The sequence below is a fragment of the Streptopelia decaocto genome (genome assembly GCF_964273445.1).
Source record: "Streptopelia decaocto genome assembly, chromosome: 2".
In the NCBI taxonomy this organism is placed as follows: Eukaryota; Metazoa; Chordata; class Aves; order Columbiformes; family Columbidae; genus Streptopelia; species Streptopelia decaocto.
Genome location: NC_138655.1, coordinates 87271468 through 87299432, shown reverse-complemented (window position 1 = coordinate 87299432; position 27965 = coordinate 87271468). Strand labels below are relative to the sequence as shown.

Genomic DNA, 27965 nt, shown 5'->3' with positions numbered 1-27965 from the left:
GACCAAAATGGAAGGCAGCCAGCACCACAGAGTCAAGACCTGTGGAATAAACACCATCTAAAGCACTTTAATTTTATCTCCAGTGGAAAATCCAGGCTCAGCCTTGCTTTGCTAATGGTGTATGAAGAGTTCACTGGCTGATGCAGTGTGCCTGTGACGCTGCTTCAACGCTGGACAGTTGTAGCTCCTCATCTGCAACTTAAAGCATGTTTTCTGAACGCAGCCTGAGCAGAAGCCCTTTCCTGGCAAGAACTGATCTCATTTACTTGTTGTTCTTTGACTTCTCTTGTCTAGATTCAGGGTGGTCTATTTGCCTTTCTCTGAAGGCTTCCTCCCTTCACACACTGGAGCTGAGCTGGAGATGGTGAGGCCAGTGGCATCGCAGTGCAGATACGTGCAAACAGGGAATAGCTGAGAGCCCGCTGCCCTCCTTTTCCTCCACAAATTATCAGCAGTACCTGATATCCGAGCTGGTGGGCAAGGGGGAAAAGAGAGAAAAACTGAGAAAAGCAAACCAGATGATTAAGGAGTAAAGAATGGCAGATGAAACTAAAAATAATCCCCTTGGCAGTTGTAAAGGAAATTCGTTTGACAGGAGGCTGCTTCTTTTGTCAAGAGTGGTTTGTTATGCAAGAGACGATACCAACACCGGCTCTTCTTATCTTGGTTGTCAGTTTAACTGACAAAAAGGAGCAGGGGTTAACATCACTGGAGCCATAGCCAGCCTTAACATTTGGTTGTTTTCATGCATGTGCATGTTTAAGAGGCAGCCCAGGGACTAATACTGGCAAGAAACCGTGCTGCAAGCACAGTTAAGCAATTTCATAAGAATCTTAAGAGTACTCACTCATTATTAAAGGCAACAATTAAGCCCCTGCCGACTGCTGGTTCTGTTCCCCTGCCTTCCACTTCAGCCTTCCTAAGAAGGGGATCGTGGTGACTTTCTCACACAACAAAAAACTTAATGCTCACAAATTCTTCCATGTACAGGCAGCAGGGGACAACCTCACCCCTATTCTGCTTTTCCAATTCTCAAGGCAGCCGACCCAAAACATACAGTGCTTGAGCCTTCTGGATACAAGAAAGTGCAAAATAAAAATGAACAAAGTTATTTCATTTCTCTCCCATTCCTTCCTGATGCTGAGTTTTCAATACCATTTACACCTCTAAGTACAAAGGTAAGAAGGAGGAAGGGACATGACCTTAACATCACTTTTACAGAAGAGAAGTCTCTGTAAAACCAGGAGAAGAGGGGAAATTGAAGCCATCAGCAGCTTCCCTGACAATTGCCCACAGGGGTGCAGGCGAGCCTGTATGTTCATTGTTAACGTGCCTTCTGGCACACCTGCAAGCTTTGAGAGAGCCTGGTGGTCACGGCTGCCAATATCTGCTGGTGAGGAGGTAAGCAAATCACAGTTGGTCCAAGTTAAACAAGCAAAGGCCAGGACTCTGAAAAAATGAAGAGAGACACACATGCACACACATGGTGTGTGGGAGTGAGCGCTCGAGTATGATGTAGGTGCGAGGGAAAACAACTCTTATTAGTCTTCTCTTCACTGGACTTTCCTGAAACATTCATTTTTAAACCAAGTATGCTGCCCAAAAACCTGGGGTTAGTTGAAAGCAGGACACTCTCAGTATCCCCTCTATTCCACTTCTCTGAGGAAACGTTCAGCAGGACACAGACAGCAACACAGAAGCCCTGTCTCCTTGGTCAGTAACTGGAGTCATCCTCTTTGTCCCAAACACTGTTTGTTAGGAAAACAAGCAGCAGAATTTAAGAAAGTTGGTGGAAAGCCCCTGTTGAAAAACAGATAGCAGATTTGTACTTCAGGTTGAAAATGTGCACCAGCTTGAAGTACCGCGGGCTTCTTTTGCAAACCTTTTAGAGATAACATGATCCGTTTCCCGCTCGATGTGGGGAGACCTCCCTTGGCAGATTCTGCCCTACACCAGACCCACCTGTCATGAACTGCTCAGGCCACAGGATGCCACTGTTGCCTTTCTTTTTCAGGAGGTCAAAGGAAACTGCGACACAGATCGCTGGTATGAACCGGTGGTGTGGTTTAACCCGAGCTAGCAACACAACCATGACAGCCACTCTCTCTCTCCCTCCCTCCCCTGCCCTGCCCAACCCCCCCGCCCCCACCAGGGGAGAGAATCTAAAGGGAAGGGAGAAAATTGGATTCGAGAAAAACACAGTTGAATAAAATAACAAAATACTAATATACTACTAGTAAATATATATATATAATAGAAATAAAAGATACTCAAGGCAATTCCTCGTGAACATGCTAAGCAGCCAGTCCCAGGAAAACAACACCTGGTCTCAAAGCTGATCCCAGAGAGAGAAAAGAGAGGAAAAAGGCAAAGGCTCAGATGCCTCTACAAAATAGCAAAAGGTAGAACTAAACATCCCGACTGAAACTCCCCCAGCTGCACCCCAGAGAGAGAGAAAGCAGAAGAGAGGAGACCCACCCAGAGAGTCCTGACTCTTCTTAAATAATTAGCATGACGCTAATGGGATGGAATACTCTCATTGATCAGTCTGGATGTCAGTCAAGCTCTGCCCCATCCATGCCCCCCTTCCTCGATACCTCACACCTGTGGGCAGAGCACTCAGAGTGTCCTTGGCTCTCAGATCAGAGCAATTCAAAACATTAACTCTGTGCTGGGGTGTTATCTCTCGTTCTCAAAGTCCAAATAATGAGCATGCTAGCTATGGAAAATAAAGGTTTCTAACTGCATGTCAGTCAAACCAGCACAACTAGACACCTAAAATTAATGCCTCTTTTCCCTTCTTAACGCATACAATTGACAACATTACGGGCCCAGACAGACTGACCAAATGTAAATAGCTCAGAGCTGGACAGGCTTGTGTGTTTTGATCAGGAGCAAAATGTTTGGATACCTTTTAAGGCTAGTTTGCTGAACCAAGCATCTCCATGCGTTCATAAATTTTCTATGCACAAGAAATCTTTCCAATGACTGCCAGGAGTGTTGACTCCAACCCTGATAGTTTTGACCGCAAAACAAATATTCCCTGTTGTTGGATTTTATCTATGTCCAGATGAGAAAAAAAACCAAAAAAAACAACACACACAAAAAAACCCCACTAGATGGGAGAGTAGATTAAATGAGAGATAAGGCAGACTGCTCATAATTCCTACCTTTTGTAAAAGAGGCAAGAGCTCCTACCATGTTAATAAAAATTCATAAATATTTTACTACTATAAAATGGAATGTAACATATTAATGTCAGGAGACGAGGAGGTGCCATGAGCTCCCACAGAGTTCCTCTTGCCACAATTTCATGCAATTTGCAAGCTGGCATCCAGAATGATAAGCCCAGGACTACTGAGACCTTCGAGTCAGTCAAGACATAGGCACCTCACAAAGGTGCCTTCACCCGTGTGAATTTTAGAGCAGTCAAGGCTGTAAAGATCTGAACAGGGTATAAATGTCCTCAGAAAGCAAATTTCAGTCTTGAAATACTTCCACATTTAAGTTGTAAATCATTGTAGAAAACTAAGTATGGGATTGCAGATGATGTCCAAAATCTACTCAGACAGACGTTCCCCCAGGTTCAGCACAAAACAGATGGAATTTGTGAGAAAAGACTGTTAAGAATTGAGGGAGAAATTGTAACGCTAACAGTTTCTCAGATTTCAAAAGCCGGTTTGGTTTTACTCATCAGTTTTGAAGGGGAAAAATGGCTTCAGCCTATTACAACTCTGCTTAAGAACAGGGAAAAAGGAGATGAATTATAAGGTTTCAGATACAGCTTGGGTGGCCAGCAACAGCAGAACTTGAGGGAAGTCAGCATGAAAGTGGCAGCTGTGGTGACGCAGAGCATTACTGAGGCTGGTGTTACAGCTCCGTACTTCAAGCTGATATAAATACAAAGGGGCCCACGGATAACAGTCTTTTGGGATCCAAGGCTTCAATAGAAACATCCTCACGGCCTTCGGCCTGTTTGGGATGTGCCCCAGAAGCTGGCGATTCCCCAGCCAGAATAGAGATTCAGTGTGACAAAATCCCACTTTTCAGAAAACCATGTTGTAAGGTCTTAAAATCAAAACTAGGCAGTTGCTCAGAAGATGCTGGGAAGGACTTGGCCTTGGAAAAGAAACAGCTACCAGCCAAACAAGTCATGCGTCACCAAAGACAACAATAAAGTCTAAGGATGTTTTGAATTGCTTTTCGAAATAAGTATTTGTAATTGCACACACCAAGAACACCATATTGATATTAAATCACTCATGATTGTTTTAATTTCTTTTGCTGGAGCAGTATTTGGTGTTGTGATGTTTTTTATCCACTAGTACATAAAAGACTGACCAACACATAACCAATTATGTACTTTCCAAACTCATTTTACCTCCCATTCCAAAGACAAGGGATTTCAAAATCTCTTAAAGAAAAAAGAAAAAAGAAAAGAGAAAAAAGAAAAAAGAAAAGAGAAAAAAGAAAAAAGGAAGCCTTCAACATGTCTTTTTTTTCTTATTAGTTCTGCTGATCTCAGGAGTTCAGTGTTCCCGTCAGCCTGAACAGACTCCAGTGGTGCCCTGCCTGCCTGGAGAAATATGTCCCTGGAGGTCTATTTAAGGCACCTTGTGCCCTATACCTAGACTGGTTTTTAGGAGGCTTTTTGTTTTGCTTTGTTACACTGGAGTAAGCATCCAGGACTGTGTTGATCCAAGACACAAATGTGATCTACTCATGGAAATTACCAGAAAAAAAAAAAATAAAAATGGTTCACACTTCATTTTCTGCAAATCAGTCCCTCTGGACTTCAGACAAAATTCAGTCCCAAAAGTTATTTCTATTAAAAAGATAAATCAATAGCAGAATCAGGTCTATCTTTGATACAAACTCTTCTGCTTACATACAGCACAACGTCCTTTTACCTACAACAACGTAAGAACAAATGATGAGATCTTTTCCCTTGATGGTCCTCATCCAAATTCAGCCAGTACCATATCCAACCCCTCCATGAGCTCCTTCTACTTTTTTCTCCTTAGAGACACATTCCTACTGCTACCTCTGGCTGTTTCTCCCTAATCAGCACCATTTTCTGTGTCCTGCTTCACTGATTCTTACGTCATATATAGGCAACTCCAGCAATTGCTACCTCAATGCCTTGTGTTCACTTTATGAGTTCCCAGTGAAAATCCCTTTGGTCACATAGTTAAGTTTTTAAAGTACATCTCATGATCTGGGTCGGCTGAGACCGTGTTATTTCAGATACCATGATGGCTTTAACCACTTTTTAAACATTTGCCTTGCCTATTAGCTTCACTGTATTTTATCCAGTCCATAATTGGATCCCTTCAGTTCCACCCAGTCTTCCATCAAATCAAAAAGGTCACACCCTTTCAGCCTAGAAAAAGAAATGCTTTAACAAAACTACTAGTTATACCACAGAAAGAAGCTGTGAAAGTACTTTCATATTTCAGCTCCCCCTCCCCAGTCTGTTTCCAGCCACATCTCCTTGTCATTTTTCTACTGTTTGTATGAAACCTGCCTACCTGAAGGGAGATGTGTTTCTGCATCCAGAGCAGACACCCTCTGCTGCATACAAGTCAAGAACATATTTCCCAAATGTTTATTATCTACACAGGAGAACAGAATTCACACAGGCACCCTGGTGTTCTTCAGGGTAAAATGTGCCAAACTAGCCTGAATGACCTTTAATTAGAAACAGTAAAAATTAGAAACAACCAGAACTACGAAGCAGTAAAACACTCCTGCTGTTAGACTGCCTTTGCCAGCAGGATGACAGCCCCAAACTGAGAAGGCGTAGCGACTTGCTGATGGGTAGTAGCGTCTCAAACTGCAACTTCACATCAAGGCTTCAGTTACATCCACCACTCTCTGCTGCCAAGAGAGGTATCAACCCTCTCCCTGCATCCTTCCCCCAGTTTCTTCCCTGTGGGACACGTGCTTCTGCCAAGTCCTTGCTCTAGCACACATTTCATTGCAGCACAAAGCCAATTCAACCCACTAAACCACCAGAAAGTAAATCGGTTTTGGCTGGAAAGCAAGCTGAATTGGCCTACTATGTGATCAAGTGAGCAGCAGGCTTGGTGCAAGACAGAGAGAAGACGAAATGTGGAGCTGAAGGCAGGAAGAGCAGACGAGGTCTAGGTGAGGTGAGAGTGGTAAGCAGCAAAAGAAGCTGTTGACATAGCTCAGCTGGAGCAGGGAATCACAGTCCTACCCTGCCCCAGCAACTGACACAATGCATGTCTTAATTATTCAGTTCCTGGAGATGTCTCCTCATTCCAGGGACAGCAATTCCTCTGGTACCCATGTGTTACTTAAAGGGGATTTCAGATACAGTCCTACGCTAACAGTTGCATATCTTAAGCCCAAATTCAAGAGGGACTGGTACCCCAGGTGCGCTTTCTAAGGCTGAAGATTAGCTGGGCGTGGCACCACATTACCACCACCATCCTGTTTCTCAGACATGGATTGGTTTTGTGCACAGAACTGCTCAACAAACAAGCCGTTCTCTGCAGTGCCTGTTCATGGGTCTGCCCCAGGTCTTCTACAGAAGCGGATCTGTCCCCAACAGAAAGCATCCTGAGGGAACCAGCACATGGTTCCTCTGCAAAGGAAACATCACGGGCCGGCAGTGAGGAGACAAAGCCCCTGGAGATCCACCACTGGGAAGGTGTTCAGCAGAGCACCAAGAAACAAGACCGCGTGCATTCCAGAGGTCAGTTATCTAAAACGTTGCTTTACACCAGAGGAAAGCTAAGTTGCTCACCTGCCTTTTGAACTCACTGCCTAGTGAACATGGCCCGTTCCCACCCACTCGCTCCTGGGGACAAGTTTCTGCCATTTTCTTTCACCCTTTACCCTCCATATGCCCACACTGCAGGGCTTCCCACCCTTAAGCACTGCAGTCCAACAAGTTGGCTTTTAATAAAAAAAGCAACCGGTCCTGGGGACTTGAACTTTATGAACCTTCAAGTTTTTATATCCTCCCAGGGCCCCGCTTAACACATTCTTCCACGGTGCGCAGGGACCTCATTTTATTAAAGTAAACAAGAGCCCAGGTTGTCCCACACCCTCCAGACACCAGATTTCTCCTTCTCTTTCCAGCTCCCCCCGCGGCCGCGGCGATGGGCCCTCGGAAGGCCGGGCAGGGCAGGGCAGGGCAGGGCAGCACCTGCTCGGGGGCCGGCCGGCCGCAGGACGAAGGAGGCCGGGGAGGAGAGGGCGGGCCCCGCTGCTCCCGGCAGCAGCTGCGGGGCGGGCCGGAGCCCTGCGCTCCCTTCAGGTGAGGGGCGGCAGGGGCGGGGGCCGCTGCGGGACGGGGTGTGCGGGGCCGCGGGTGGGCAGCGAAGGGCACAGCGCTTTTCTCGGGCAGGCCTGGGGAGGTGCCCGCTGTGCGCTGCCCACGGCCGGGCCTCGGGCCGGGAGGTGAAGGGAGGGTCTCGGTTTGCGGTCGTGGCGCTGAGGAGACGGGACCAACAGCAGAAGCCGCCCCTGGGGGAAGGTGTGCGGCTGCTTCTTGCTAAAGGGCCTCTGCCCCAGAGCACTGGAGCTGAGCTCCCCCGGAGGATGGCAGCGTGTCTTTGTTAGCCGTAAACAAAAAGTGACTTATCTCTTTGGTGACACCCTAAGGGGAGGGAAGGAAAGTCCTTTAGCAAGTCTTCAGCTTGATCAGTCAAAGCTAATGCAAGCACTTCTGTGGTAATGCTGAAGGGCTGTGATGAAGGTAAAAGAAAATAAAGATTGCCTGGATGCTTAAACTGTTTGTGTATTGTACACGTTTGGGCTTAGGTGTACTGCACTGGAAAGGGTGAAGGCACTTTCTGGAAAAAACATCCCTTTAATATTTAATACCAAATTATCGAGGATATATCTTCCTGCAAACTTATTTTTGCCCCTACCTGAAATCCAAATCGCAGGCAAGGTTTGGTATTGCGCTTGTTCACAGCGGTGTGTGCCCTCCTTTGAGACACATCCAGGACAAAGGTCCCAGCCTGCGTGTTCAGGTTGGCCCTGCCCTCGCTGGCAGCTGCATGCGTGCACTGCATTGCTGTTTGCTGTGTTTAATACTTTACATACAAGACAACATCAGAGAAGCCAAGATTCATGTCTGTTGTGAGCGCCATGTCTTGTCCTTGCAGCGAAGGCAGGAGAGTCAGAGCAGACTTAGTGAATAAGCTGACCGCAATAAATGATGGGTATAGAAACATTACAATTACTCAATGAATAGGAAAATGTAAAGAAAAACTTCCTCCTTTAATGAAGTTATTTTACATGTAGTTTAAAGAGTGTTACTTCTTTCACTTCTTAAGGAAGTCTGTACTAAGTCTTGAAGCAGCGTGAAATGGATGTGAGTGCTGGTCAATGAATAACTTTAAGCAGAGCTATAAAACGAACCGGTTTTATTTCTCTGGCTCAGGAAGTTGTCTTAGAAAGAAAGAATACATGTAAGAAACAAGATGCCTCATGCCGGGAGACGATACCAAGATAAGCAATACAGGCACCATGAGGACCATGGATCTGATAGATACGAGGAAGACAGAAGAGCAAGAAAACCATACCCCTACAATACAAGGTATGTCTTTATCACCTTAAAGAAATGTATCACGTCTCTGTCATCTTGTTTGTTTGCTTTTAAATACCTTCCTATAAGAATAGTAGAGGAAACATTTACTTAGCCTTGAAATCATGAAGCATGAGCATGCGACATTTGGAATCGGGGAACTATTTTACATTTAAAAATTTAACCTTTTTCATTGTATTGGGCTCAGGAGGGTACAGAAAGATGGGCTGTGTGACACAGGCAGAGATGTGAATTTCCTGGGCTTATCTGGATCAAGTTGGGTCATAATTAGGTGAAGTGTGGCCATATGTCTTAGTACCATTCCTGAAGAGATTGGTCAGCAGGTGACAACAACCCAAGGCTTGCCACATATGCATTGTGGTTACATGACTGTGACCAGCACAGAGACTTACAGAACTCTTAGGTTGCTCTAGTTTAGCTGTAAACAAGTTCATATTAATCCGAAACAAAATTAATTTCTAGAGTCACAATCAATAAATGAGTAGTTGTTGAAGAGTCTAAGACTGTTTGTGGTGCTTGATAGCAGGTCAGCCCCTTTCAACACAATAAGCAAATCAACTAATAGAAGGTTTGAAATGAGAAATAAACTCTTAGGATATTACACTTCTGTTTTCAGCTTGGCTAATTTACAGAATATTTGAAGTGAGCTTAGGATGTTTAATTTTGAGCGCATGCCAGTGACTGCATTGTAAGAGAGAGGTCTGTAGCTCTAAGCAACGCTGGCAAATTGGCCATGGCAGTAAGGTGTTCGTCACTCCTGTTCAGTCTCTAGGGGCACAACTGTAGGGCAATTTAAGAATAGAGCAATGAGGGAGAGAGGAAATAAATATAATTAAGATTATTGAAAAGCTGAGATACTGAAGTATTTCATGATAGTATACATTTTAGCAAGAAAAATGGGATGACAATAAAAGCAGTAGTTATGAGCACTGTGTGGACTAGAAGGGCTACTTATGGCTAAGTATAAAACATTTGGATGGTGGTAATACTATTGTATTATGAAAATAGCTAATGAATTTTTCTTCTGTCTCTCTTAAATAATGAAAAATTGGAGAGAAATGGGAACAAAGTTCAGCATAAGGATAATCCTCAGAAGCTGTGTGACTGTAGGAAAAGCAGAGACCAAGAGGGGATATAGTTAAATTATCTTGAACATGTTAGAAGTGAGAGCAGCAAATGCCAAGAGTGTATTAATTGCACTGTAAAGAGAAAAAAAAAAAAAAGGGTTGGGTTTTTGTTTCTGTGGTGCAGCGTTGTTGTTTTTGGGGGGGAGGTTTGTTTTTTTCATAGCATAGTAAAAGCAACATGTGAAAGGACAGCTATAAATTGAACCACCACTTCTTATTAAAGCGTTTCTCTGGACTTCTTGTTTTTGCTGTTGGTTTTAAATGACTGGACATGTAGACTGAAAACTGGTGGAAGGACCCTAAAGGCCAGCAAACCATCCCTGTATCCACTGAGGATTAGAGGAAGGAGAGCTGCAGCTACAGATCTGTCATAGCCATGGAGATAATTCTTAGAGTCAAGCTGGGAATCTGGGGGCCACAAGCCCTCACTACAACTAATTGAAAAACTCTTCCATCAGTTGTTTTGATGGAGTTTGTCTTAGCGTAACAGCATTTCCTCTGCTTTGCTCTCACAACGAAACCAGCTGCTTTTGTAAGGAAGTTTCAGTATTTTGGTGAAGACTTAGGCTGATGGACCAAAAGATCTCTAGACACTGTAATGAAATAGATGAGAAGAGTTTCATGGAAACTGTAATTTAGATGCCTAATGCTTTCATCCCTTGTGAGCCAGACTTTCTAGCCAGAGTATTTCTCTATCCAAAAGCATTTGTCTTAAACTCCTATAGCAAGCTTCCTGTCATTGCTGAAGAGAAAGAGTTGCATTATCCAGAACTGGAAAGTCCTGAAGGAAAACAAAGGTGGCCAGAAATGGGCCATTGTGAGGAAAAAAAGCATCTGAAAGATTTTTTTTTTCCTAATTGCACTCTGTTGGTGAATATGAGGGTTTGGGTTTTTGTTTTGTTTTGTTTTCTGGCAAGTAGCAGGATACAATAGAGAGACACAGCTGCATCAGAAGTACCAAAGGGATTGCTTTCAAGTTAACTGGAAGTCCTATAAATCACACAGCTTATTTAATTTATGTGACACAGCTGTGCAGGATGCTTTGGTGGTTGCACAAGACACGAGACAAAGGTCAGAAAAATCAGAAAAGTTTCAGCCAAATAGAGCTGTTGGCAACTACACGCAGAGATGTTAGCATCGGTCTTATTGAATGTCTTAATTAAAATGTAAAAACTACAAAGACATGATTTAATGTGGATGAATGAGATAATATTTGTAAGTTGAATCTGGAATCGGATGAAGATAAACCTTAGTGAAGTGCAGTGATACTAGGAAACAAAACTACAGTTAAAAATGCTGATCTGTGGATAAGAAATTCAAGATAAATCTAAATAGGAAGAAGACTTCTAAAAATAATAGTGCTGAATGAGACTTAAAAGACCCTTTAATAACAAAATCACCCCGCTCTATCTTGAAAAAGGCAAGTTCTGATTCTCCTTCAAATGAGGGAGAACATTTAGGTTAGACCAGATACTATTCCTGTTACAATTTATGGACAATGTTTCTTTTCATCTGAGTTAAAAAAGGGCAAATTCTGCTTTTAGCATAGCATAATCTAAATCTCACCAACCTTAACCATTATCAGGCTTCAGACGTGGAGCTGTATGTCATTGCAGCAAAGTGGACAATTCAGTTTTGAAGCATACAAATGAGTCTAATTGGAGACATGAGAAATTGATTTTTGGGGGTCAGTTTTAGATTCCTCTTCAAATATCATCCAAGACTTCAAAAAAAGAGAGATAAATATTTAAATAGGCATTTTTTCCACCATTTAAAAATCATTATCTGTTTCTTTTAATAGCTTTCATTCTTTTAAAAGTCGTAGTTGTGAGACACAAACGTGACAAAATGGTTACCCATGAAATAGTTGTGCTACTTTACACATTTATTATGTGAAAATATTTCTCATTTTTATTCTCTGGGCTGCTGTGGACTAGCTGGAAACGTTTGTTTTCCACCAAAAAGCTGTTACTCATTTTTATGGGAACAGAAGCTCTCCCCACACCCTCCTCCTTGCAACCTTTTGCAGGTAACCTGAACAATTCTGCCAGCCTACGCAGTGAGTATACAGTTTTCCAAAATAAAAACAACCAAGTGCAAATATCGTTGTGAACATGGATTTATGCAAGTATTTGGGATATTTGCTTTCAAAACACACAAGCAAAAAAGATCAGATACTTACAAAACAGGCTGGCTGGTTTCACTAACAGGAGCACCTGCCAGTTCCTCGTATTCTAATATTCAAGACAGAGCATGATCTGATTAATATACATTAGTTGTTTACTCCATTGTAGACCAACAGAAGACATCCGAGGTGGGCAGCACTCCAGGACTTCCACTGTTCACTCAGACCCTTACTCTAAAACCTCAGGAACAGCATGGGAATATTTTGACCCACCACCAGAACGTTATCCTCCCAAGGAAACCTTCTCAATGAAGTGTTCAAAGGTATGCACAACAAGAGGTATGTGAGATTCTTACTGCCTGCCACCCGCCCCTCTCCTTTCAAGAACTTGTCCTGGTTTCTGTGTTTAGAAGCACAGCAAAGTAAAACTAGGGGAATATTAAAAAAAAAAAAAAAAACAAACAAAACCAACCAATAAACAAAAAACAACCCAGAACTGGTAGAATGAAAGTTAATGAATGGCAGAACTGTGGGTTACTAGCATGTTTTAGACATCTAAAAGCAGTATCTATAGAGATATTTAGATACTTGAAAATGCATCTCCAGAATAGGCATACAGAGCATCAGAGTGGGTCATACATGTAACCATCCAGGTTATGCAGCAAGAGTTAACCCTTGGGATTTAGGAATAAAATAGATATTTGTGTGTGTAGGCAATTTGAAGATGGCTGTTGAAGCTTTGATGCTAGTTTATTTCTGACATATTCTTCTCAGACTTTTTATCAAGTCTGGATTTAATCCAGTCATCACTGATACATCTTTATAAAGCAACATTGCTGGAGACAAAACATTAATCCAATAAAACAGCTCTTGAGAAATAAGTTGTTTTTTTCATAGCTAGACAGTGACTACAACAAGCAGAGAAATTAGCATTAATGTGGGAGGAAATCAACCTTAACACTTAGTGAACTCATTCCCATAAACTGAAATAAAAATGGCGCTAAAATATCCATTACTTCTTTAAAGTTTTCCCTCCTCTGGGACGATGAGCTTTCTCGCCTTGTTTGTAGGAATGACCCACTGCAGTCTGAGTTCGAACTTGTAGGTAGATGCAAAGTCTTTGGCCAAGGTCAATAAACAGCCTTTCAGTGTCCTCCGGTGGAAAGAGAAATGAAGAGTTTAGTTGTTGAAAGTAAATTAAAATACATAATGTTTGATTATTTCTTCACTCCCTGAAGGAAACTTAAGTAACACACTCAATTTGCTCTTAATATTCCTCTATACATAAATACAACTTTAAGAGTGAGCTGAACTATTTTCTCTTATAAATATGTTCTGTGTATGCAGTATTAGTTTCATCTTGAGGAAATTTAACTCCAACAGGTAGGAGACCATATGTAATGGTACAGAGCCATACTGATATTTTATCCCCAATAAAACTGTATCAGCAGTTTCTTCCTCAACAATACTAAATTATTTTAACTGCTCTGAGCAACTCTAGAAAACTCCATGCCTTATTTTATCCCAGCTTTGGAAAAATGAAGTGATGAGTTATTTTTAGTTTTCAGTTTCACTGCTTGTTTAGACTTAGGGGTAGCTTAATGTGACTTGCTGGGGTTTTCTTCCCTGCATTTGCTTCTCATTATTTCAGTGCATTAAACAGGATTAACATTTTCAAAATGTCCTAGTTTTAGATGCATCAGTTGATGATGATGATTTAACTCCCACCCCTCCCCCAGGTATTGCTCAGTATTTTCCAAAAACTCAATGTCTGAGCTTGCAGTGGAGGAGGGAAAAGGGATCACATAGAAAACAAACCCTTTTATTAGCAATTTTCCTTCAAAAAATGAAAAGATACTGGATAAGATTATGAGAATGTTACTCCCCTGTTTAGTCTTTCAAAGTACCAGGATTTAGCAGAATTTCCTAGGATATTTTTGCAGAATTCTATATTCCCTGCAGTCCTAGTAAATATTATAATGAAAAGCTACATGAATTGTTTATTAAGAAGTCAGTACACGTGAGCTACAACTTCTTACGGCATTAAATATTCCTGTAAATACTTATTTGCCAGTGATTTATCAGCACACTGGTGAAATTCCCACTTCCCAGTCACTGTAATTCTAAAATAAACTTTTATCAAACAAGGCTGGGAAATCAAGTGATGTACCCAAGCAACAGCTGAAATGTGAACCTCAGTGTCTGGCTATGCATCACTCTACTTTCCCGATGTTGTTGGTTTTGGTTTTATTTTTTTCTCTTTTGCCCTGCAAATACACTTATGCTCTTTGTGCATGTTGACCAGTTTAGCAAACTAAAGAGGAATTCTAAACAACCAGAGTTCTGAAAAGTATTTGCTTCACCCAGATACCACCCTCTTCATCCATGTTTTTCACTAGCAATATCCCAAAAACGCTTGAGTTTCAGAAATAGGCAGTTATTTTTGCAGGGATCCTTCTAACACCTTAGCTGTAAGTGGCAGCAGGAGAAAGGACATAGTTCTCCTGTCTTTGTTATTCCCACTTTCCCTCCCGTATGCCCACCCCTTTTTTATATATATTTTTCCCACGACTGCATTAAGACAATAAACCCACCCAAATATAATGGAAGAAACAACTGATACTGACCTCTTCTGCCAGTAGGAACATTTGATACCATCTAAGAAACTTGCAAATACTCTGCTCCTTTTTAATCCTTTCATTTTGAAAACAGAAGAAAAAAACAATCTCTTAAAATGCTATATGAGCAATACTTATGCAAAGCTATTCAGGTAGGATTACGCGTCTGGCAGTACTGGTTTGCATGAGGCACCTAATTACGCATCCTCTCAAACAACGTACTGGAGCGCAAATGTAGGAGGACCATCAGAGCTTGCACCAGCAGAGGGTGAGCTGTCCTCTGGAATACTCTCCAAACTTCAGACTGGTGGAATTGTCTGAACTGGAAAATTGTGTTCACTTCTGTTATGTAATACCTCTTTAAAGACCTATCAAATTTGGTTAATCCTTTTCTGAATCCCCTTTTCAACAGGTTTGGCCTCCATGTTACTGTATGACAAGGAGTTCCACTGTTTACCTCTCTGTGCCACTCGAAGAAGTACTATCTTCTTCCTTAAAAAGTTTTAAAGAAGGTGCCTGATTTCTGGTGGTAACCAGAATACCTAATGATAATCTCATATATTCACCTTCTCCATGAGATTTATTATTTTAGAGGGAAGTCTTCCCTTTCTCCCTGTCACTGTGTTCCTATCGCTTCTTCATATATTGGTGAATAGTCAGTTCTGTTCTTACCAGGAGTTAAGTGTTCCCAGTTTTGGCTAGCTTGCCAGTCTTACAGCTTTTCCAGATCCATCATATCCTTTTGAGTTGGGCTGACCAGAATTGCACTCAGAATTCCAGATAAGTTCCCAAGGGAGTCAGGCATCTGCATAAAGCTCCTGGTTCTGTCGTTGTAGCCTGATGCTTCCTGGCTTTTCATCTGATGTTTAACTGTCAGTGAACACTGAGCTGATGTTTGCAGAGAAGGATACCCAATGTCTCTCCTGAGTGGAAATTATTTGTTTAGAGCCCATCTGTGCACTTTTGCAGATGAGGGGGTGTTTGTATACATGCATGAAATACAAAGTTGCTTATCAGACACTGATTTCATTAATTTTTCATTCAAGAGCTTGAACTCTCAGTAGCCTACCAGTTTTACAGTTGCAACCATGGAAGAGTTTTGTGTTATTATTATTAAAACCTACTTCACAATCTCACTTTTTTTTTTTTTTTTCCAAATCATTAGACTGTGCATCTACTACATTTTTTGGTGTGTACTTCTGAGCTGAATCTCTTTGGAGCCCCCACTTGTAGTTCTTTGGGTCATGTTGCAAAGCAATCTCAGGATGCACAAACTATATTTCCTTCAGATAAAACTGAATGAGAGGGTGAGCTGTAACTACTAGCAGTCACTCTGTCCTTTGGACCAAACTAGAGCTAAAATGAAGTACTTCTCTCTCCCCATAAAATCTCCTGGGCCTTCAGCTCCAAATTTTCACTCTGCAGACCCACTCCCATTGCATTGCTAACATGGGCACAACTAGCAACAGGCAGCACAGGTTTCTCTCTTAACTCGTTTAGAAAAGGTTGTTTCCTCTTAGTCTTTATTTTCTTTTAACCACTACTAATCTGTGAGAGGTCTTTCCTTTCACCTCACAGGAGCTTGCGTCATTTTAGAGCTTTTGGCTAGAGGCCTTGTCATCAGCTTTTTAGAAATATATTGTCTGATTCTTTCAAAATACTTCCCTCTAACAAACTTTTGACTTCCCTGCTATGCTACCTTTATGTCTAGTTTCTGTACGGTTTTATTTTTCCATAGGGATGTCACATTGCATATCTGCAGATTACAGATTCAAAAGGCACCAGAAATAGAGAAGTCTGCCACCTTCTGTTTCTGTAGTAGTGAAGGAGGCTTAAGGAACAGCTAATAGAGCAGTGTCAAGCTGTCTAGATGCTCTATAGAATTAAATGGGAATTGGAAATAAACTGTTCCTCATAAAGACGAACTTCCCATCAACTGAGGAGCCACTGCTTGCAATAACCATTTCTTACAACTCATTCACAATGGTGTGTGTGCCATTTATAGCAGCACACATTGAAAATGACAAGAGTTTTTGGCCTGGAGATACTTAGAGCTGAAATTATTTCAGATGAAAACATTCAACTTGCTTTTCACAGCACAGGTAAAATTTCTCAAGTCCTTTGAAAATATAACCAGATTCAGTGTTCGGTTCTGGCTGCCGTGCTGCTTCCTTCACCTGAGAGAGCAAAACCTGACTCAAACCCAAGAATGAATTGCCAGTGTTGAACTGGTCATAGATATTTGGTCACTTGACCTTGAAAACTTTTCATTTTCTTTTTATCATGTATATTGGTATGAAAGAGGTGGAGCAATGCAATTGCAGGATAACAATTTCTTCAGTTTTGCTTAAACACTGAGGGTAGACTGTTTTTCCCATCTTTGATCAGTATGTGACTTGGGAAATGCCTGCACTTTTGCCTTGTGTACAATTGAACTGTGCTGGTCATCATTTCTGAGCTAAGTAACTTTTTTTTTTTTTTTTTAAATTCTTCAACCCACTTAGCATTTAAGGGAGACAGCACTAAAAAGATTATAAAACAGTTTGTGGGGGAGCAAGTATAATTGAATCCCTGTTCTTTGCTGCCATTAATACAGTTTAAAGAGGCGCAATGAATAGTGTCAGATTTCTTAAGCATATTGTAGGCACTTCCAAACAATCATGTCTTTAGCCTACATTCTAACATCCACAATTGTTAAAACCTTCAGACCAATTTCCTCTCAGAAAAAGACAGCATTATGGTTTGGAACAACAAGAAAAGTTTCTGATTTCAAGGACAGCCAGGAGGAAGTATCAAACTGAATTTATCTGGAGGAGGAAATAGAATTAGGGAGTAACAATGACTTTCTCCAGGATACATTCATGCTTTAACAAGCCAGCATTAATTCAAATGTAAACTTCTATAAGCTTTTGTTTTTACAAAACAGAGTCCAATTTTTTTTCCCTGTAGCTATGGATGCTGGCAGACACTCAGAGACTAGAAAAAATACTGAGATGAAAAGTCACCCTAAACACAGGGTTCACAATAATAGACACTCGGTTTGAATTACCCCATTGTTCCCAACCAATATGCTGCTGCTATGATGTCGTGATACCATTCTTCTTGGAGTCAGACACAGGAGTAGGAGGGCAAAGTATTTTGCAGAGCGTTTGTATCCTTTCCAATGCCGTGGAGATGGTGGGGGAGGACAGTGGTCTGCAGGAGGCATTGGACTAAAGCAAAAAACCTTCTGTAACATCAGTTATGTATGTTCAAAAGCACTGAAGGGTCGTTAAATGTACATACTGCAGGTAACTTTGTGGATGAAAACAAGCATTTGATAAGCACATTCAGCAGCACTTTAGATCTTTTCAGCAGTGCGTTCAGCGCGATACCCACATTTTTGAGGATTCACCCAAGAGGGTTAGAACTGCTGTATTTTGTAATCTGTGTTTTCATGTTTTATCCCTACAGTCTGCCATACTTAGCTCTTTTAAATTGTGCTCAAAGCTGTCATACACTGTTTCTGTGGCAGTTAATTTCAACATATTTCTGCTTTAAGAAGGGAAAACTAAGGTCCCCTATAGTCTCATTTGTAATTAGATGGCTTCCTCCTTCTATCTGTTACAAGGTGTGTTTTAAATATGGTGTGACTGCGTGAATTTACCATGCAGTTTTTTAATCTTGTAATTGTGAAGACAGGGATATCAGCAGTGGGAACAGTGTACAGATTAAAATAATCCCAGTTATTCAAAATGCTTAATTAAAATTGCACAGTAACAAGATACAGTGGCAGAGCTGCAGGTAACCTTCCTGTTCTGAAGTTCAAGTATTTCACAGAATTCACTTGGAGGTAAGTCCTGTTTGCTGTGAAATACAAGCAGCCGTGAGCAGTTACCTCTATAAAAACATGCAGGGGAGCTACACGAGTTGCGGATGCCAAATGTTACCTTTAGTAAACTGTTGCCCTGCCAACATATGGGACTTCACTCTGCCCACGTCTTTATATCAAACTTCTTTTTGTCTGCCTCTTGGCGTTACGCTACCCTGTACACGATTGTTTTTAGAGAGGGGAGAACTGCAACTGGGAAGAGTCACTTAAGGGGGCAGGGGAAGATACTGGCAAAGTTGATGTTATAGTAGCTGTTAGGTGTGTGTTGGACTCTAGTCCTTGCTTCCTTCCTGGGAAATCTTAGTTAAGTCTGCTCTCTACCAGTATAGAACAGGAGTTGCACCATCTTTCTTGTGAGACCACTGGGTTTGTTTTGCCCACACTTGACCCAAAATCTGGGAACCAAGAAAAAAACACCTTTTCCCTTTAAAAGGTGGTTCTCAAAGCTAATTGATACAGCAGACTGACTGTATATTGAATGTAGCTGTATTTCTTGAGCAGGTGATCTCAGCTCACTTAAAGGAGAAAAACCCACCCAGTCTGGAATGTTGCTCACCAGGTGTGACAACCCACGATTGGTAAAGTGAATGAGAAGTTCAGGTTCACAGGTTCCTCCAACCTGCCCTACCTTCTGTGCCAGACTGTGATTACTTAAAGAGCAATAGCATCCTAGTCTTTGAACTTTTTAAGGGTGGCTCAGTTTCACTTCAAATGGAAGGAGTGGCTATGGAAAGTTGGCATAAGGAGCAAGAGTATTTTATTGTTTTCTGAACTCTTAGAAAAAAAAAACAAAACACACTTCTGCAAGTTTGCTTTGATACCAGGGTATTTGTTTACTACTTGAAAGCACTATGGGTTCATCAAGAAGAAAAAAGGCCATTTCCTGAAATGCAGAACATGAGGTGGCCATGCAGAGACCTACCAGTGCTACAACTACATGTACAGCCTTTTACACCCATTGTATTTAAATCAGTATTGCCAAGTGCTACAGTTTAATGTAAGACCTTTTGCTTCCCACCCTCTCCAAACTTGTGGAAGATGACTCATGCTTGGTTGACTGGAGAGAAATCAAGCACATGCTAGAAGCGATACTTTAAGGAACTACTGGGACCAAGTAAACCAGAGCTGCTGTTCCCACACAGGGGCTGGGTTGTACTGAAACTGTGTCTTGACGGCAAGTAAATGTTAGTGTCATACAGTGGTGGGAAGCTGTGTGGGGACAGAGGCTGACACACTAGTTCTCTGATTTAAGTCCACCCTTTCCTGTGAAAATTGGACAGCACTGTTGAGAGGATGGGAGGGTATTAAGCAGAAGGAATAGAGCAGGTGGGACAGTAGTTCTTTAAGGGAAGATGATACACAAAACAGCCCCAGGACAATGCACTTGGATCTGCGTACTCTGATTGTGAACATAAGGCTTCTCTGAATCATTAAAAACAAGGCTGGTCATCCTTTGAGATTTCCTAATGGAGTGATTATCTTGACTAAAGAGGGACAAGTTATTAAAAGATAATAATAACACTTCTTTCCAGAACACACAAATCATTTAATTTTCCCAGTTTTTAGCTATTTTTTCCATCGATTTCCAGTAAGACAGATATCTCAAATGACCATAAGTGTGATGGGCACTTACATGCCCTTTAAATGCAGTTGTCTCCAAATATGTAGTTCCCTTGGGTACTTTGGAAAGCCAAGATTCAGTGAATAACTCTTGGTGTTACATTGCCTAACTCTTGTGTTTTAGGGTTGGGTTGTGGGTTTTTTTTCTGCCTTTGAATATTACTCCTTTAGGGAGATTTAAGCGTAACTCGATGAAAGCCAAATCCCACAACTGGCTGAATAACACAGAGACCTACAAAAACAATGGTGGGGTGGGGGCTGAGGAGGGATTTGTTTGTGTATTGTGTACAAAGCTGTGTATTGACCTGATGCTGCATCAGTGAAGTTGGTTGAGTTCCTGTTAATGGTTTCAGTGAGATCTTGCTTTGTACTTGCATACATAAGGGGAATAATACCATTAGCAAGCTTTTTTAATACTTTGCATGTAGATTTAATATTTTTAATCTGTTGTGACTGTTGTCTCCATTTCATTTGCCTTGTTCACTTCTCCCCACTGTTTTGGTTTCTGTCACATTTTTATCCCTTTCCAAAAGCAAAACAAAACCCCTCTTTCCTTTGACATTTTCTCCCCTTTCTCCCTTATCTATTCCTCTCACCACTGACTCAGTTTAGCAGAGAGGTGACCAAAGCTGCGTGTTGAGCTGTGCCTTTACTCTCTGGGGATTGCCAAACCTGCACTGGCGAGAGAAGTTCAGCATTTGAGATCCTTTTCAGGACTGACTGCTGCTTTTTTAAGTCACTATATATGGTCAAAATACTTGTCTGCTCCTTTGGGGAAAAAAAAATACATCTGAAAAGTGGAAAGCTACCCAAACTGGGGAAAACAAACAAAGTAACCAACCCCAAAGACAACTTTCAGTGAGAAAGACGGGGAGAATGATTTTTAATGTGTGTGTTGTAGCCTCTGACTTCTCTCTTCCCTTCTCCTGGACCAATTCCTCAGGGGATGTGACATCAGCACCACTGACCTGTGTGGCTGCCCTGTGGCCAGGGTCAGGGTGTCCCCAAGGGACAGTCTGGCACCCCCAGGGCTGCTGGCTGGGTCCCACTGGTCCCAGTGGCACATGGCTTGCCGATGAAGCAGAGGGAGAAAGAGAGCCAGAATGGAGAAAGGCAAACACAAAGTGTCTTAAAAGCACACAGGAAAGTTGACTCAAGATGAGGGAATGATACCCAAAGAGACAGGAGGAAGAGTCTGTGTGCAGTCAGAGCAAAAAAGTGACTCCTGTGGCAAGGTGCAGTGGTGGGAGACGCTTTGAAGGCCTCGTCTCTTAATCAGGCCCTCGTGGGGTCCAGGGAGCTCAACAGAAACAGCCAGATCTGACTGTCCTGCAGACTCATTTCTGTCAGCTGCAGAAACATAGGAACAAACATTAACTGACCATTTTACTTTAGGTACACATATACATACACACGCTGTGATCCTGACACCTGAACATTCAGGCTGTCTTGCCATGGTGCCTGGATGGAAAAGCCTCCTCGCAGCTTCCAATGCACGAGACACATTTGAGTTACTGGGTACCACGTGCCCAGCCACAGTGTAGTTTTATGAGGCAGAGCATGCAGATTTAACAGCTCACCTCACCTGAAAAGGAGTTTCTGGGCCCTCTCCGGTCCTGCTGTGTTATTTCCCCTGCTAAACTCGTGCCAGCATGGTTGCTCATCAGATACTCTGTGAGTCACTCTGTGTTGCTAAAGTTGCAGGAAAAAACAGCAGCACACAAAAAAAGAGTTGAATCGTTTCCTGCCATTTAAAATTCATTAAAACAGCTCTTGGAAGAGCCTAGTACTAGGCTGAAGTTGTTACTGGGCAGGGGAGGAAAGTGATGACTGCCCAGTCATGGGTAAGGTCAGCTGCCTGTGGATCTGTACCTGCCTTGTTGCTTTGCTGCACATTCGAACCCACTATTTGACAGAGAAAACCATTGATCAGTGGGTTAATACCATGGCAATAGCTCAATGCACACCTGGTGTAGAAGGGCAAGAAAAAGTGCATAGTAGATTAATAGTATAAATTGGAGGGCTGCTGTTTGTCATAGCAGGAGCTTAGCTTACTCTCAGAAAAAAAAAGATTGGATTCAAACAAAGTTAACAAGTATGATGCATTGAAGTTACTATCCATTGCAGATTTAGATTTCATGGAATTAATGAAAAAATTCTCTGGAAAGCTCTGGCAACACCCACTGTCTTTTAGATTGCAGCCATTCTTCTTGCTTTCTGTGTTGAAAAACCATGCAGGAAAGAAGCGTGGGAAAGGCAATGGAAACCTGGGAGCCCAGACTTGAATCTCACTGCTTGCTCAGTACAGAGAGGGCTGGTTCCCAAAGCCCAAAGTTCACTGTGATATTTTTAATACAAATCAGTAGTGTTTTAGGTAGATCCCAAGATTTTGAACTTGAGAAAGGAAAAGAATAACCAAACCAGTGCACTTATGAGATTGTCAGACCTGTCATTTTACATGCAGGTCTTGCAATGTGTTTGTTGTTGCATGGAAATAGGGAATAGTTTTAAGAGATAAGTAACTTCCCCTTAGGAAGACCTTTTGGCAGTCTAATTTCTGCAGCTAAAACTCCAAGATGAGGTAGCTAACAAGCCTCTGAAAGCAGGAATGGCAGCACAGACTCAGAAGCCTGGCTTTTGAGCTCAGCCCTTTCTGCCTGCAGTAAACTGCTTGATGTAGATCACTGCTAGCATGTGTGTGTGTTAGCATACCCTGACAGAGCTAAGATTAAAAACTTAACTATCCTTTTATTCCTTATTTCTCAAGTCTGTCTATCTTATTTGTATTAGTATGGTAGATTTGGTGTCAGCTTGTAACTATCACAGATGAAGGTTGCATGAGGCTTTTGAGGCACTTGGCTCAAGATCTGAACATAGTGTAGGGCTTCATATTTCCACCAAAGGCCTGATGATTGTACAAGGCCTTGGGGATTTCCACTAATTGTCTGCTACTTTCACAAACCCTGCTGGTAGTCATTGTAGACCTGTAATTCACAGCTCCATACTACATACTGCTCATAATTTTAGGATTTTCTTTAATACAAGAGGCTTTATTACTGCAGGTTTTTTTTTTTTTAAAAAAAGTTAATCCATGTGTTGCAAATAACTGGTGGAGTAACTGCTAATGAACCTCTCTCCATTGTTTAGTTACTCTAATCAATTGTACAGCAGGCGTGTGTGAAAACAGTACAGGTACATACAAAACCTGCCCAACCTGAATGCCCTGTCTAAGGAAATATTTCAAGGATGCCATTAAAGCATCTACTGCCACAGTTAAAAATACAGTTGATGTACACTTATTGTATTTGCCATCCCATCAACAACGAGTACTGTGATAGCAGCAATCAGCCCAGTGAAGTTAAGGTGTTGCATACAGAATTAGTGTGAATACATAAGTTTTGGAGCAGCGTCACTGAGGACTGAGTTCAGGTATAAATGTGGAGAGGTTAGCAGCAGGTGCTGACTACTTGGACAACAGAAAAATGCCTTTTCTAAAGCTCAGTGAGGTGATGTACAGGAAATGTTGATACGCAGTGGGTCAGAGTACCTTGCCAGTCATAAGCATTTACCGCTGAAGACAGTAGTAGAAGAAAGCTGACTGGTCATGTATTCCCATCTTCCAAGTTCCCAAACATATTTAAAGTTTATGTTTCCCTTAATCAAATGGTCTTTCCTCCCTGTAGACATGTAAAAACTGCTTCTTGATGGAACATCTATGAAATCAGTAGTCAGCCCATAAAAAGGGAAGTGGCCTTCTGCTGCCAACACCGTCCAAGGGCCCTGAGGGCCCAAGTTGACTCCCTGCATTTGGAAGGCATATTGTACAGCTCAACTGAGCAGACAAAAAATATCTGGTCCAGTTCCAATGAATGTCCTGTACAGCTATTATCTTTTAAAACATTTTGAAGAGTCCTGGTAAAGTGATGACTGTGCACCCATGAAAATCTTGGAGTCTTTTGGCTGCATTATTTGAATTGCGCACAAGCAGTCCCAAATGCTGTCTCACAGAATGAAATTTAAATTTCTCCTCATATTTAGCTTCAGAAATACTTCCTTTGTTGGAAAACCCTCCTGAACACGTTTGGTAACCAGCATGGTTATTGCTCTGTTCCACAGAAATGGTCAAGGAAAAGGCAAGTTGTCATGCAGAAACCAGCATCGCCTCTGAAGAAAATATACACAGAACTGCATACTTAGTTCCTTCTCAACAAGAATACTTCATTTCTCAGGCTGCTCTACTGAATTCTTTTTAGGGTATGAAGTCTATCTATGTATGTGCTTGTGTATGTGTGTATAGACACACACGTGCAAATACACATGCACATGATGCACACGCACACAGGAGCACGCTGAACCTGAGATACTCTGTTCCCAGGTATTACCAGCTTTTTCACTGCTCCCCTTTGTGCTTCTGGGATGATTTGCAGGGCCATGATGTGAATGAGCTCAGTACCTACCTACAGCTGCATTAGCAGAAATGAGAGGACCAGTCTGGGTACAGGGCCGAAGGCCCTTGTCAGACCATCGCAAGCACCTTCCAGCGAAGAGCAGCAGCAGGAAGGTGCTCGTTACCTCTGCCCTCTGTGGAGGGAATAAGAATGGGCAGAATGGGAATATCCAATAATCCTTCATGGTGGCTGTCACTGGCTCGCTTCGGTTAGAAGCATCTGGCAGCACAAGAGAGGAATTTGCCTAATTCCCTTGTGTGCTGCTTCAGTCCTTTTCTTTTCAAGCCCGTACAGCCTTGACAGCAACTGAGCCATTGCTCAAGAGGAAAATGCCATGCTGATCAATGTTAGGAGCATAAAATAGAAGTCTGAATGCAAACCGCAGATCTTGCCCCACTTTAAAGACAAATATAGGACCACTGTGTCAAGCGTCTTACGTTCTTGGCTGTCAGACTGCAATGGAATAAGATTCTCCATTCTGTAATTAGCTTCAGAACTTGAGGAGCAACACGCATGATACTCAAGGGGTTTTAATTTCCTGAATAGGCAACTCCAGCTATGCTTATGCTTCAACATCCGTCATGTTTACTAATCTTAGTCTGACCCCTAGTGAGCTGTCACAGAATGATCAGATTTATCTAACAGATGCTGCTCCTTCCTGACAGGCAGCTACTACAAAAAGAAGTAATTTGGCCACTTTTTATTTTTCTCTCTCCTTAAAAAACTTTGGTTACCTTTATGAGGCATAACATAAGAAAAAGAAGTCAGCTCAGAAGTCATAAGACTTTCTTCTGAAGATAGAGGTGTGGAAGAGAATGCATTACATGGTACCAAATTCACTTACCTCCGCATATAAGGTGGTTTTGCCTCCTTCTCTCTCCCTCCTTTTTTATGTGAAATATTGGGAACTGCTGCTTCAGATTTATGAAGAGGTTTTATCTCTGAAGGAGATGAAGTGAAAGTTGCACCTGGTTAGATAATACATTTAAATTAATGGACACTTACAAAGACTAAAAAAAAGCTGTACGTTAAAGCAGTAAACACATTTTAAAGGACCTAAATAACTTGCACCATTTTTTAAACCATTAGAAGCTTCTAGGTTTTTGTCAGCTTTAACCTCAGCATTCTGCTCATACTGGATATTTCTTGCTCGGTGTGTTTATGCCAAGTAGTTACAGGCCAAAACACAATCGCTGTGCGCTTTGCCTTGGCAGTAACACAAGCACAGTAAAATCTTTTATGGATTTCTTTCCCTGCATGAAGATCCATTTATCAAGCACACTGACAAATTAAAAAAAGTTATTTGCCCAACTTCCAAAGTGTACCCATGACATATCACTCTTTTTTTTAAAAAAAAAGCAGGGCTGTTCTGTAGCTGCAGCCATGAGGCCTACCTCAGGAACAGGGCTCTCTGCCTATGGTTTTGATGCCCTTCTGTTACCCCCAGGTTGCACAGGACATTATTTTTGACACCTATTCCCATCTTTCCGCTCCTAACAGGCATTTTGAAGTTTGTGGAGATCACGGTGAACCTGCTGGTGCTGATTTGCGTGGGCGCCGCGCAAGCCTCTGTCGCAGGCTTCACCTCCCTTGGTGGCTTCGGCACCGGGTCCTTCAGCCTGAATTCAGCATACAGCCCCTTTGAGGGCACGGAGCTGCGGGAGGTGAGGGAGCTGGACATGCAGTTCACCCAGATGAGAGCCCCTTGCGTGTACGGCGGCGTAGCCTTCAGCCTGACAGCGGCAGCGCTCACCCTCGTCTTCCTTGTGGTGGGGGCCAAGCCCATCCAGCAGCTCAGGATGGGGCTGCTGCTGGGCGAATGCGCTTTCAACCTGCTGGCCGGCATGGCGTACGTGGCGGCGGTCGGGCTCTACCTCCATGTGGTCAGCCAGGTGAACTCCACGGACGTCTGCAAACGGCGGGAGAGGCTGTACGCGCGCCGTGGCTACACCTCCATGAACTGCGTGGTCCAGGGTGGTGACGCGGCTGTCGGCCTTTTTGGCGTGGCTGCCGCCTGTCTGTACTTTGCCAGCTTTGTGGTCTGCGTCCTCGCTATTCGAACCGTCCGGGCCTGCCAGAGCCACGCGGCCGCGGCTCTGCACAGCCCCAAAAGCGACGTTAGAGACAAAAGCATGCGAAACCACCATGCTGTCCACAGGACCTCCGAAAGCTCCCACAACGTCCAGGCTCTTGCCACGTTAGTGTGAAGTCGGCTCTGGGGCTGTGCCAGAGAGATGGAGCTTCAGCAAGGGACATACACTGGACTTCACGTGCTAAATGAGCCACCAGTCCGCAATGTGTTGTCCCACAAGGTGCTGAAGTGTGTATCACCAATCGTAACAATACTGCTATACCACAAAGTAATAAAATTCACATGGAGAGAAAGTTTTAACAAGTTGTTTTTGCATCAGTCTCTTAAGCTGGACTCCTGCATTTATAATGTGTTTCATTGTAATGCTTTCATCCTGCACAGGGCAAATCCAGACATCCATGGGCTGTTAACAGGTGCAACCACAGTGCTGCCAAACAGCCCGTTCCTTTCCTCTCCCACGACAGAAGGAACTGAACACAGAGCTGGGACGGGCAGGCAGCTCTGCCCAGCAGCCTTGCACAGATCCTGCTCCTGTGGGTGCATCCTGTTGCCTCACGCCACACCGCTCACAAAGCAAAGGATGCCCGAGCGTTTTTCTGAATCACAACCAAAGCTACACTGGTGACCTGTTTTGCTTGGGCTACTGAAGCGTTTTATCGTTTTGAGTCACGGGGGCTGACACATGCCGATCATGTGCTCCCCGAGGAATGCTGCTGGGAGGAATGAGCTGCAATTTCAAAGGCAGCGTCTGGGTCCTCCTGCAGTTCCCTGCTGCATTTTCCCCATCTCACTGAGCACAGGTCAGAACCTGAAAGGCAGCACACTGGTCAGCTATCAGCTCAGTGAAGATACCGCTTGCTTCTGTAACCACCTAAACAGGTTTTGTCTTGCTAACTCCACAGCCAGTGGTGGGCAGAGCCTGAGTCGGGAACATGCTGGCTGCCCTGGAGTTTTCCATGGGAATGCTGTAACAATGGCAGAAACTACATGTGTCTTTCCAATATCTAAACACACAAAGCACGAGTGAACAGCAGTAATTGTATGCCCCCAGGGCTGAGAAAATAAATTTAAGAGACCATCTTTCAATAGTCCTTTGTTTGAGGCAGATGAAATAGATCACTGGTCTTCATAGATGAGAGAGTGAGAAAAAAAGGCTCTTATTGAAGTATATAAGATTTGTCAGCTTGAGAGGAGGGAAGAGGCAATTTTGATTCTGGCTGTGCTCTTTCTTTTCAGTTTTGTCTGGCTCACAGTCATTGCCCAGATGAGGCTCTTTTGAACCATTGTAGGGCTTGTTTACTATATACTTCACATAAACACACATAGATATCAAAGCATTCTGTCTGAGGTAATATAAGCCAGACAAGAAAATGGTGTGGTTCTGTTTAGATATGATTACACAAGCCTTTACAATAAGTATTGTTTATATAATACCTTAACCATCCCTCTAACACTCTGAGCATCAACAGTCTTC

General features: G+C 42.7%; 1 protein-coding gene across 1 annotated transcript; it reads left to right on the top strand.

Moving 5' to 3' along the window:
* The first annotated feature begins 7200 nt into the window (after positions 1-7200).
* Positions 7201-26767, top strand: LOC309436392 (MARVEL domain-containing protein 3-like). The gene is made up of 4 exons (XM_082045541.1): positions 7201-7291; positions 8426-8581; positions 12012-12181; positions 25900-26767. The coding sequence occupies exons 2-4, from the start codon at positions 8466-8468 to the stop codon at positions 26604-26606; spliced, it is 993 nt and encodes a 330-aa protein (XP_081901667.1). The 5' UTR covers positions 7201-7291; positions 8426-8465; the 3' UTR covers positions 26607-26767.
* Positions 26768-27965: the final 1198 nt, after the last annotated feature.